Source organism: Kogia breviceps, chromosome 1, assembly GCF_026419965.1.
Source record: "Kogia breviceps isolate mKogBre1 chromosome 1, mKogBre1 haplotype 1, whole genome shotgun sequence".
In the NCBI taxonomy this organism is placed as follows: domain Eukaryota; kingdom Metazoa; phylum Chordata; class Mammalia; order Artiodactyla; family Physeteridae; genus Kogia; species Kogia breviceps.
Window position 1 is genome coordinate 162,558,844 of NC_081310.1, and position 12,559 is coordinate 162,571,402.

General features: G+C 40.9%; 1 protein-coding gene across 1 annotated transcript in view; it reads left to right on the top strand.

Moving 5' to 3' along the window:
• The first annotated feature begins 203 nt into the window (after positions 1-203).
• The window catches only part of LOC131765446 (putative selection and upkeep of intraepithelial T-cells protein 1 homolog), a 111,959-nt gene continuing 99,603 nt past the window's right edge, over positions 204-12,559 (top strand). Inside the window, 1 exon segment of the mRNA XM_059079088.1 lies at positions 204-384. Coding sequence (XP_058935071.1) covers positions 204-384 — 181 coding nt within the window.

Here is a 12,559-nt window from a genome sequence, read left to right on the forward strand (position 1 = left end):
GCACACAACACTTCTGCTAATATCCTGTTGCCCAGAACTTAGTCATGTGATCACACCTAGCTACAGGGAAAGATAGGAAATGCTATCATTCTTTGGGGTGGCCTGTGCCCTGTCAAGATTCGGGGTTTTTTACTCATTAACAGAGAAGAATGGATTCTGGGGGGACATTAGGAGCCCCAGCCATGCCACACTTTATAGTCTAAATGGCACACCCTTCTCTTACTATCTTCACCCACGAGCCCTGCGTGGTACTTGGGAATAAGAGGCATTATCCCCACTTCACAATTGAAGGAACAGAGGCTCTGAGAAGTCAGCAAGTTTTCCAAGGCCACAGAGTGAGTTATCGCAGGGCTGAGATGGGCACCCAAGGTTGCCAGCTACAAGGTTAGTGCTCTTTCCTCTTCATCATCTTGCCCCAGGGCTTCTTGGAAATGGTAGAGCTTGGGGTCCTTCCTCACGATTCCCTCAAGAAGCATCCAGCAGACACCTGCTGTGTGTGCAGAAAGCACCGGGTACTCGGAGAGAAACCAGATCCAAACCCTCTTGAGGACCTCATGGTCTGTCTTTACACAAGTCTTAGAATATAGTGTGATGGCTGGAGGGTTGCTAGCACAGACAGCTCTCTGACCCCAGAGCCCGGGCAGCCAATCCTTCAAGGTGTGTGACGTTCCATTTCAGGTTCTTCCAGCTTCCAATTTTCTGTCTGGAACCAGAGATGGGGTTGGAGAATTCGGGGTGAGTTCAAACCTCAGACAAAGGACATCAGTGTTTATGTTTGATGGGATGTGGTAGCACAGCTAAAAGTGTAGGCTCTGAGATGAGAAAGCATTACTTCTTTTTTCATGGAAAGCAAGTTACGACCCTATTTTTCATGTGACAAAACTGAGGCTCAGTGAGTTCCAGTGTCTGTCCGAGGCAAGTGTGTATCGGAGTGAGACTTGAGCGCAGTCTCCTGATGTCTAAGCTGGACCTCCTCCTGCACCGGGCTTTGGGGGGCTCTCCAGACCACTCCCACTGCTCCAGACCCTGGCTGGGGCCCACTACCTGCCAGGCTAGACCAGGCCCCCCCACCTGGATTTTATTCTGCAGCTACAAGCCTGGTCACCTGTGAGGAGCTGTCGGCATCGTGTCTCAACAACTGGAGAGAGGGAGTCTCACCGAGGGAGAGATTTGCCCCTTGTAAGGTGTGTAATGCTTGCTCTGTTAGCCTCCACTGCATGAAGCCAAGACTATGCTCTGGCTAGTCTATGGCATTCATCCCTCCTCTCCTTTCTCTGCAGGAATTATCTCTGGAATTTTACCCACTTCTGTAGGGCTTCTGGCTCCTCTGTATCCTGATGGCTGCAAATGGGATGGGAAAAAAATTGCCTTTGTATCATGCAGCAAATGGAGGTATACCATATCTCAGTGGCCTCCCCAAGCCTTTTAGGTTTCAGGAAAACCATCTGGCTTGTCTTAGGATGGCTTTCTAAGCAGTCACTGACCCCAATAAGGCATTGATCAATAATGATCAATTACTGATCAATCAATCGATCATCAATTAGTTTTTGTTTTTTAAAAGTACTTATTTAATTTTGGCTGCATTGGGTCTTCGTTTTTGCACGCGGGCTTTCTCTAGTTGTGGTGAGCGGGGGCTACTCTTCGTTGTGGTGCATGGGCTTCTCATTGAGGTGGCTTCTCTTGTTGCGGGTTTTAGTAGTTGTGACTTGCGGGCTCTAGAGCACAGGCTCAGTAGTTGTGGCGCACAAGCTTAGTTGTTCCGCGGCATGTGGGATCTTCCCAGACCAGGGCTCGAACACCTGTGCCCTGCACTGGCAGGCGGATTCTTAACCACTGTGCCACCAGGGAAGTCCATCAATTAGTTTTAAATTATCAGCATTCACCAAGTTTATACTGTCTATCCAACCCTGTGCTTGGCCTGTGACTGGTGGAAATAAAGCGGAGCCTGGATGCCTTCCTTTAAGGGAATTCAGCTGAGAGATTAGAGGTGGAAACAGAGAAAAGAATGAGGGACTTGAAGTAAGACAGAGGTAGGTTTGAATGACAACACTTCAGCTTATTAAGTGTGTGACTGTAGGCAAGTGCTCAGGATACCTGGCTTGCTTGTTGTGAATATTAAAGGAGAGAATAGAAAACACTTTGCTCACTACTGGATCCATGGGAAATGCTCTGCTGGTGGTTAAGTGGCAAAAGCAGGCTGAATGCACACAACTATAACTGTTTAAAGTGAGATAGGAATTCAGAGAAGGGAGATATTCATGTGTGAATTATCTTTTAAGGCCTAGACTTGTAGAGCAGGTAATTTGGACCCTGGCGGGTCTGGGACTGGGGCCCTGAAAGATCCTACTTTTCAGAATGTGCAGTACAATGGATGGCCACAGGGGGAAGACATAGGACAAATTTTAGCATCTTCCATTTCACCGTCCCTCTGGGCAGAGAATCCAGTAGGTGACTATCCTTTCTTCACTCCCTCCACACCCATGTTATAATCAGAGCTAAACTTCCACACACAATATCTGTAGATAGATGAGGGATTCACGGGTCTTTTCAACTGCAGTAATATGTCAAAAGTTCTCAGAGACATTCCTGGCACATAGGAGCCAGTGTGTCAGAAAAGTCTTTCAATCTTGCTCTGATTTTTTTTTTCACATTCTCTGATCAAGTCTCCCAATATATCTCTGCAATATGCAAATATCTATAGTTTTCTGTATCTCTCTGAAACTTTTGGGACACCAATTATCTCGCTGAAATATTCTGAAACTCCTTGAAATGCTGACTTTCTATAAATCTCTAAAATTATAAATCTCTCTGTGGATGTCTTTTTCTGACCCTCTCTACCCTTTGACAGCACACATTCTCTCTGAATCTCAGAGACTCTCAGTCCATCTGTCTCCAACAGCTTGTTATCCTTTTGCAAGTGGATATCAGACATAGACAGGTGCTATCGGTGCTAAACTCCAGGAATTTGCACCTCCTAGTTCCGGGCTGCAACTGTCTTGGTTCCGAAGAAGGTGGAGATCAAAGCCCTTCCCACAGGAAGTTTCGGCTAGAACTGGAGCCAGAGAAAAGAGCCAGGCATTTGGAGTCAGTCAAACCTGGGCTTGATTCTCTATTCCTCATCTTACTGTGTGACCTTGGCAAATTGCTTTTCCCTCTCCAAGTCTCTCTTTTCTAATCTAGTAAAAATAATCCTGCAGCCTTCGAGATTGTTATGAGGACTAGCGGCTGTATGAGGTAGTCAAGTGTAAAATGCCTGGTGAATGCCCATGACTCTCCTGACTTTAAGTGAGATGTGAGTCCGGAGGATGGAGAGATTCATGTGTGTGTTTCATCAGCCCTTGACATGGAAAGGAAGTATTCAGAGTCCACTGCATTTAAGAAGTCGCTTTGTGTAAGCCCACATTATTGCTTCCTTTACAGATTCTGTGGGGCTGTGGACCTGCAAGAATTAGCCGTACTTTCCCCCTACACATTTATTGATGTATAATTGATAAATAAACTTGTACTATATTTAAAGTGTACAGCGCAATGATTTCATATAAGCATACATTGTGAAATTAGTCCCACAATTAAGTTAATTAACACATCTATCACCTCACATAGTTACCCTTCTGTTTTGGTGAGAACGCTTAATATCTACTCTCTTAGCAAACTTCAGATATACAACACAGTATTATTAGCTATAGTCATCATACTTTATGTTAGACACTCAGAACTCATGCATCTTACAACTGAAAGTGTGTAGCCTTGACAAACCTGTCTCCATTTCCTCCATCCCCCAGTCTCTGGGAACCGCCATTCTATTCTCTATTTCTATGAGTTCAACTTATTTTTGGTTCCACATACAAGTGATAGCATGTGGTGCTTGTCTTTCTCTGTATGGATTATTACACTGAACATAATGCCCTTCAAGTTCATCCATGTTGTCACAAATGGTAGGAGTCCCTTCTTTCTTGAAGAACAATATTCCCGTGTGTGTGTGTGTGTCTGTGTGTGTGTGTCTGTGTGTGTCTGTGTGGGGGGGTGTATCTATATATCACATTTTCTTTACCCATTTATCCACTGTTGGACACTTAGGTTGTTTCCATATCTTGGCTATTGTGAATAATGCTGCAGGGGACACGGGAGTGCAGATATCTTTTTGAGATACTGATTTTGTTTCCTTCAGATATATACCCAAAGTAGGATTGCTAGGTCACATGGGAGCTCTAATTTTAATTTTTTGAGGTACCTCAACACTGTTTTCCATAATGGTTGTACCAATTTACATTCCCACTAATGGTGTATATCCTCAACATCTTCAACAACACCATCTCATGTCTTTTTGATAATAGACATCCCATCAGGTGTAATGTGATATCTCATTGTGGTTTTGATTTGCATTTCTCTGATCAGTGGTGTTGAGGATCTTTTCATAAACCTGTTGGCCTTTGTATGTCTTTTTTGGAAAAATGTCTATTCAGGTACTTTACGCATTTTTGCGGGGAGGAGGGAAGGAAATGTCTATTGAGGTCTTTTGCCCATTTTTAAATTGGGTTTTTGTGGGCTTGGGGGTTTTGGGGGGGTTTTTTGTTTGTTTGTTTTTTGCTATTGAGTTGTAAGGTTTCCTTATGTATTTTGGATATTAACCCTTTAATGGATATAATAGTTTTGATATAGTCCTGATTATTTATTTTTGCTTTCATTACCTATGCTTTTGGCAACAAGATTCAAAAATTGCCAGGACAAATGTCAAGGAGATTGTCTCTGTTTTCTTCTAGAGTTTTACAATTTTAAATCTTTCCTTTAAGGCTTTAACCAATTTTGAATTGATTTGGGAGGGGCATGATGTAAGATAAGGGTCCAATTTCACACTTTGGCATGTGGATATCCAATTTTCCAAACATCATTTGTTGAAGAGACTATCCTTTCCCAACTTGTGTTCTTGGTGTTTGTCAAAAATTAATTGACTGTATATGTGTGGGTTTATTTCTGGTCTCCTTATTGTGTTCCATTGATTTGTGTGTCTGTTTTAATGCCAATACCACACTGTTTTCATTACTATAGCTTTATAGTATGGTTTGAAATCAGGACGTGTGATACCTCCAGTTTTGTTCTTCTTGCTCAAGAACAAAACTTTATTTGGGCTCTTTTATGGTTCCATATGAATTTTAGGATTTTTAAAATTTCTGTGAAAAATGCCATTAGAATTTTTATAGAAATTGCGTTTAATCTAGAGACTGCTTTGGGTAGTATGGACATTTTAACAATATTAATTCTTCCAATCTATTAACATGGCATATTTTCCCATTTGTGTCTTCTTCAATTTCTTCTGTCAACGTTTTATAGTTTCCAGTGTACAGATCTTTCACACCCTTGGTTAAGTTTATTCCTAAGTATTTTATTCTTTTTGATACTATTATAAATGGGATTTTTTTCTTAATTTATTTTTTCAGATAGTTCGTTTTTAGTGTAGAGAAATGCAACAGAGTTTTGTATGTTGACTTTGTAACCTGAAAATCTACAAATGCATTTATTATTCTAATAATTTTTGGTGGAGTCTTTAGGGTTTTCCATATATAAGATCATGCTATCTGCAAACAGAGGCATTTTATTTCTTCCTTTCTGATTTGGATGTCTTTTATTTCTTTTTCCTGTCTAGTTGCTCTGGCTAGGACTCCAGTACTATGTTGAGTAGAAGTGGTGAGAGTGGACATCCCTGTCTTGTTCCTAATCTTAGAGGAAAAGCTTTGAGCTTTTCACTGTTGAATACATCTGTTAGCTGTGGGCTAAGTTCAAGGTCTTTATTATGTTAAGGTAGAATACATTCCATCTTTACCTGATTTTTTTTTTTTTTTTTTTTTTTTTTTTTGGTATGCGGGCCTCTCACTGTTGTGGCCTCTCCCGTTGTGGAGCACAGGCTCCGGACACGCAGCCTCAGCAGCCATGGCTCACAGGCCTAGCCACTCCGCGGCATGTGGGATCTTCCCAGACCAGGGCACGAACCCGTGTCCCCTGCATTGGCAGGTGGACTCTCAACCACTGCACCACCAGGGAAGCCCTTTACCTGATTTTTCAAGGTGCAATGCATTTACATCTAACTTGTTGAGAATTTTTATCACAAAAGGATGTTGAGATACATTTTTATCTAGACTTGATTTGTTGAGAGGTTTTTTTTTATCATGAAAGGGTGTTGAATTTAGTCAAATGCTTTTCCTGCACCTATTGAAATAATCATATAATTTTTATCCTTTATTTTGTTAATGTGATGGATCACTTTTATTGATTTGCATATATTGGATCATCCTTGCATCCCAGGGATAAATCCCACTTGATCATGGTGTATGGTCCTTTTAATGTGCTTTTGAATTTAGTTTGCTAGTATTTTGTTGAGGATTTTTGCATTTATGTTCATCAGGGATATCAGTCTGTAATTTTCTGTTATTGTAGTGACCTCATCTGGCTCTGGTATTAGGGTCATGCAAGCCTTGAAAAATGAGTCTAGAAGTGTCTCTTTCTCTTTGATTTTTGGGAAGAGTTTGAGAAGGATTGGTAGTAATTCTTCTTTAAATATTTGGTAGAATTCACCAGTGAAGTCATTTGATGCTGCTGTTTTCTTTGTTGGGAGATTTTTGATTATTGATTCAATCTCCTTACTCGTTATTGGTCTGTTCTAATTTTTTGATTTCTTCCTGATTCAGGCTTTGTAGGTTGTATGTTTCTAGGAGTTTATTCATTTCTTCTAGGTTATCCAATTTGTTAGCATATAATTGTTCATAGAAGCCTCTTATGATCTTTGTATTTCTGTGGTGTCTGTTGTAATGTTTCCTCTTTCACTTATGATGTTATTTATTTGAGTCTTCTTTCCCTTTACCTTAGTTATTCTAGTTAAAGATTTGTCAATTCTGTTATCTTTTCAAAAAGCCAACTCTCAGTTTTGTTGATTTTTCTATTGCATTTCTAGTCTCTATTTCATTTATTTCTGCTCTAATCTTTGTTATTCCCTTCCTTATAATAACTTTGGGCTTATTTTGTTCTTCTTTTTCTAGTTACTTGAGGTATAACATTAGATTCTTTATTTGAGATTTCTTTTCTTAATGTAGGCGTTTATCACCATGAATCACTTACTATGAATGTGCAATATCAAGAGTTGGACACAAGCTGGGGCAATAGAGCAGATTTCCCCATCTTCCACTGTAGTTTACCTTTAGAGATGAGGAGTAAAGCGTTTGGTGGCACTTCATACACTATCTTATGTGTGACTCCATCTGCCTGCAGTGTTTAGCATCGGTGGGGATTGTGTGGCAGCTGGAAATCTGAGCTGTTGTTTGACAATATGTCTCTGTATTTAGCATTTAGACTAGTGTGTTCCAATAGAACTTTCAGCTATGATGGAAATATTCCAAACCTGTGCTGTCCAAAATGGTAGCTATTAACCACATAGGGCTATTGAACACTTGAAATGTGACTAGTACAATTGAGGAACAAATTTTTTAACTTAATTTAATGGTAATTAATTTGAATATAAATATTTAGCTACATATGGGTAGAAGGTTCTGGATTGGACAGCACAGAATTCCAGACAACTTCAGTTTATCTAGGAATGAATGAACACTCTCCATCCCAGCCTCTTTCTGAGGCTGAGCTAAGATTAATTAGTGAAGTTATCTCCCAAGGAGCTCACAGTGGAGGAGGGGTGGGAAGTGGGCGAGGAAGCAAGGATGAATTCATAAACACTATAATATAGGCAAGCCTAATTACTACAGTAAGAGATATAAATCATACTGATGGTTGCTTCCACTTTTGAGTGCCTAATTGGTGGCAAAACACTTTATAGTGTGATTTAGGTCTCAGGGCATCCCTATGAGATTTTGCAGATGAGGAAACCAAGGTGTAGAGTGAGCAAATGGTTTATTTATGACAATTTAGATGCCAACCTAGATGGATGTCTTACTCTAAAATCTTTGTATAATGCTTATGAGGAACTTAAAAGAGGACTACATCACATCAAGTGAGGATACTATTCAAGCTTTCTAAAGGAGTTTGGGTTTCAGCTAACAGGAAGAATAAGTAGGGTTTTAGTAGAAAGGGAGAGAAGACAGAGTCCAAGCAAAAGGATAGCATTAATCAGTGAGGCAAGAAATCTTGGGGGCTTTTTCTGCTCGTTAACATTGTAATTAACCAAAATTTGGGTTTGGCCTCTCCTTTGTAACAGGTTTGGCCAAGACCAAGAAGAGGGGATTGGTCCCTGACTAGAGAAGTCTGTGCTTATGGGGTAATTGAGAGGGTGTGGTCTATGGAACAAATCATCTAAAACCACTGGTCTGGGAGGGAGACTAGAGAGTCCCCAACGGGACTGGAGGAATGTGGAGCCCAGGGTGGAGGGCAGCAGGGGCGGGAGAGAGGGTGTCTCCCTTCAAGGTGGGTAAATTCATGGAGTGCAAGCATACACCCTTGTCATAAACATCAAAGGGGACTCCCAGCTTCTTAAAGATGAACTGTGGATACTGGGAGAGAGACATGGGGAATGATGGGAACCATGAAGTTCAAGTCGTGTTAGACTCACTCTTTTGCCTGTATTTTCAACAGATGTAAGAGAATCTATTGATGGAACAATCAAGTTCTTTGGCATCAAATATGTGATGGGATCAGCAGACAAAGTTTTTCATGTTGGAATTTCAAAAAGACATTTTCCATAATCTCTTGGAGACACGATGGTATGTTTGGTGGGCTTGTGATAGTTGATGCTAATATCACAACCTAGAGGCAGGTCTTTAGCGACTTAACCATTCAGCTCTATTCTTGGCCATGTTCCTAACAAATGTACTGCATGATCTAAATAAAGACATTGGCTAAAGGGTTATCCTATTTGGTAAATTGCTATTCAGAGAATCAAAAGCCAAGAAGTTATTGTCTTCTGTAATTGAGTTGACTCTATCAAGATTGTATTTAATTATGAGAGCTATAAAGTGTAGCATTTAGACTCAGGAAAACCAAGTTGAAAAGGAAAGGAATGTTTGATTTGGTAATTTCAGTCTCAGTCCAACTTTTTTAATGCTTGCTGTAGGGATTTTATGGTGAATAAACCACTGCTCTCACTGGTCATACATTCCCCACATCAGAGCCGATAGAATCACTTTTACACTTGCTACTTAAATGGGGACTACAAAATCTACAGTGACTTATGGTGCGAAGTGGAGTCCTGGTTGTGAATAAACCCAGTGGTAGCCTAGCTTTTCTGCTGGAAATATAGAATGTTTCTTTAAAAACTGGTTTAGGATTTTTAAGTTAAAAAAATAAAATATGATGGGGGTGTGTGGGGGGGGGAGGTGATTGGCCTGTACTATTTTCCCCCTAAAGGCAGATCGCTGCTTAGAGAAATGAACAGACGATTATGAAAGCCAGGGTTTATTTATCAGGCTCAGTCCCAAGGGGTGTCTCCCCAGAGCAGCAGCAGATGGGCCAAAGACACACGTGGACAGAGGGAAAGACCTAGAGCTGCTTGAGTGTGAGGTCAAGTCCTCACCTCAGCTATGTCCTGCCGAAGGGTGTGTCCTGCAGCAGACCAGAGGGAGTGTTTTTAAGTGATTTAAGTGCTTGCAGTTCCACTGACCTGGCCTTTCTTCCCTCCTCCAATCTGTTCTCCACACTAAAGCCAGAAAGACCTTTTCAAATGTAACTCTGAGCATGTCATGCAACCTACTCTCTGCTTAGAACCTACCAGTGTTTTTCCAGGAATGTCAGCACAGTTCACTGGTGCCTATGTGGTTTACCCTGCCGCTTCATTTGCCCCAAAGCTCCCTCTTTTTCACTCTCCACTCATTGTAGTCTTTTGTTTCCTGGCAACACGCTACGGCCTTCCACTGCGGGGCCTTTTCACATGCTGCTGCTTTTGTCCAGTGAACTTTCCTGTACACACCCCTTGCTTTGTGCTCTCACAGATTCATATTCTTCCCATAAACTACACAAAGGAGGGACTGGCCTGATTCTGCTCATCATATTATCCCTAGCATAATGCCAGACACATAGTCAATAACTAATTATTGAAAGAATGACTGAACTTTCTTTCTAGAGTGAAAGACTTTCATGCTGTCTATCAGATTTCACTTCTAGGAAAGTATGTCATATTGATCTTCCATTCCCTTTTAATTGCTCAGGGTGGGGTGGGAGGGAAACCTTGAATCATGGCTGGGAAGGCTTAGGCATTGGCAAAGGGCCAAGGAGTAGGTGCAAGAGGTGGGAAGGCTTTTAGAGTGTCAAGCAAAGGGGGAGGGAGGACTTTTTCCAGGCTGTCCTAAGGAGCCATCTACTTTGCCAATGACTATGTTCTCCCCTGCCAGGCTACCCTGGGTCCCAGGAATTTAATCTTAATGAGTAGATGATAAGTGGATAAACACATAGAGCCCTAAAGGAGCTGGGACTCTTCACCAGCAGGATTCTCATAGAACCTATGCCTCTTCTACCTCACTTGACTTCAAGCCATGATGTAATCTCCGTAAATCTCTTTTCAACCCAATTGTGATCCAAAGCATGATGAGTGGAGTCAGAGGAAACTAAATTTGAGTGTCCACTCAGCTACTTACCAGCTGTGTGATTTCAAACAATCCTGTTTGAAAACCTGTTTTTGCCACTGTAAAGTGGTGTTAATAATAGTTTCCATTTCACTGGGCAGCAGTGAGTATACATCAAAATAATGTTTCTAAAACACTGAACACCACTCTCGTCTCACTGGTTTGACACACAGAGGTTTATTTCTTGCTTACAGTGCAGTATTGTGCCATGAGTAGTGGTGGCAGAAGTGTAAATCTCTGAATCCTTTCTGGAAGACAACTGGACAATATGTATGAAAAGCCTTAAATTACTAGCCCAGTAATTTCACACTTCTAGGAATTATTCCTAGCCAAATAACCAGAGCCGCAGATATACCAGTTGATGTACGTGGATATCCTTATAACCTATTGACAACAATGGGCCACTGGAAAGACTTAAGTGTTTTCCAGTATTGGGGGAGGGTAGGAGGGATGGCAGTGGTGGTTGTAAGGGCTGCGATTCTCCCAACAACTGAGGTTTGCTTCCTTGTTAAAGCAGCTTTTTCTGTTACTAGAGTAATACCTGTGGCCTCTCTCTACCTCCTCACTTACTACTCACCATGCTTCCGTAGTATAAATTTGGGATCAGGAACTGAGATGTGTCTTCCTGAAACTTCTTCCCATCTATCTAAGGAATAGGCAAACCCCAGGAAACATGTGTTCTCAATTGCTTTCAGCCATGAAGCAAGTTTAGCAGTTAAGTCTCTGTCTCAATGGGAGCAGGCTATCACTGCCTGTAACTGGGCAGATAAATCAGCCCAATACTGGAATTCATCATTAGATTGTCCACCCACCCATTCACATATGCTAACTTTATTTTATACCAATGACTTATAAAGATGACATTTTAATGCACTATCTGCCTTCATCTTTTATTTCTCACTTAGTTTAGTTTTATTTAGGAGAATATAATTATGGTGTTTACCACTTATTCTAAAGGTGTAGTCTCTATATCAATAGTATCAACGTTACCTGGGAACTTCTCGGAAATGCAGATTCTTGGACTCTACTTAGATCTACTGAATCAGAAACTCTGTGGGTGGAGCCCAGTGGTTTGTGTTTTAACAAATTCCCTAGGTGATTCTCATGCATGCTGAAGTTTGTAAGCACTCATTTTTTTAGCACACATGCAATACTGGATGAAAATATACCAAAATGTTACAGATACCGAATCAGGACTGGCTGCTTGCTGCTGGTACAACAATACCCGAGAAGTAGTTGTTGGTAGAAAGGAAAGTTGCTTTTAATCAGAATGCCAGCAATCTGGGGAGATGGTGGATTCAGTGTCCCCGCAAAACCACCCCTGAAGATCCTGCTTGGCCATGAAAGTTTTTAAAGGGAAAAAGGGAAGTAATCTCAGTTCATCATTGAGATAGGGCCCTGGTCAGTGTAGTCTCCATCCCCCACTGTGTGCAGGCTTGTTGATATCTTGTACTTTTTCTTTAGACACTGTCTTGTTCATACAGTTTGTTCACCAGGTTACTTAATGGGAAGCTAGGGAAGAGATCTGGTCATCTGTTAATTACTTATTCTTCATTTCTACTTCTTTGATCTACAGAAAGAACCAACAGATTAGACAAGGTATTGTGTGATCAAAAGATGTGAAAGGTGTGCTAGGGCTGGAGATGGAGGTGCCTGGTTTAAAGTTAGTGACAAGACAAAGAGGCCTCCCGTAGAGAGCTCCTTCTTGCAAAAAGGTCTTTCCTGCCAAAAGCTACTTACATTACTAGTAATTTTCTTTGAGAGGTGGGGTTGCAGATGTGTGTGTTTTGGTATAAGTTAATTTTAAAATAAATTATCTTATTTTTCAGATATCTTTGTGGATTTCTTGGCTTACTTCCCATCAATAAATCTCATAGGGTGGAACAGCAATTCTTGATGTCATTCAATGAATTATCAGCTTTTAATTTATCAAAAGTAGGCAAGGTTACAGATATTTGTAGTTTATGAGAGTAGATAAATTTTTCCACTTAAGAATTTTTATTTTTAAA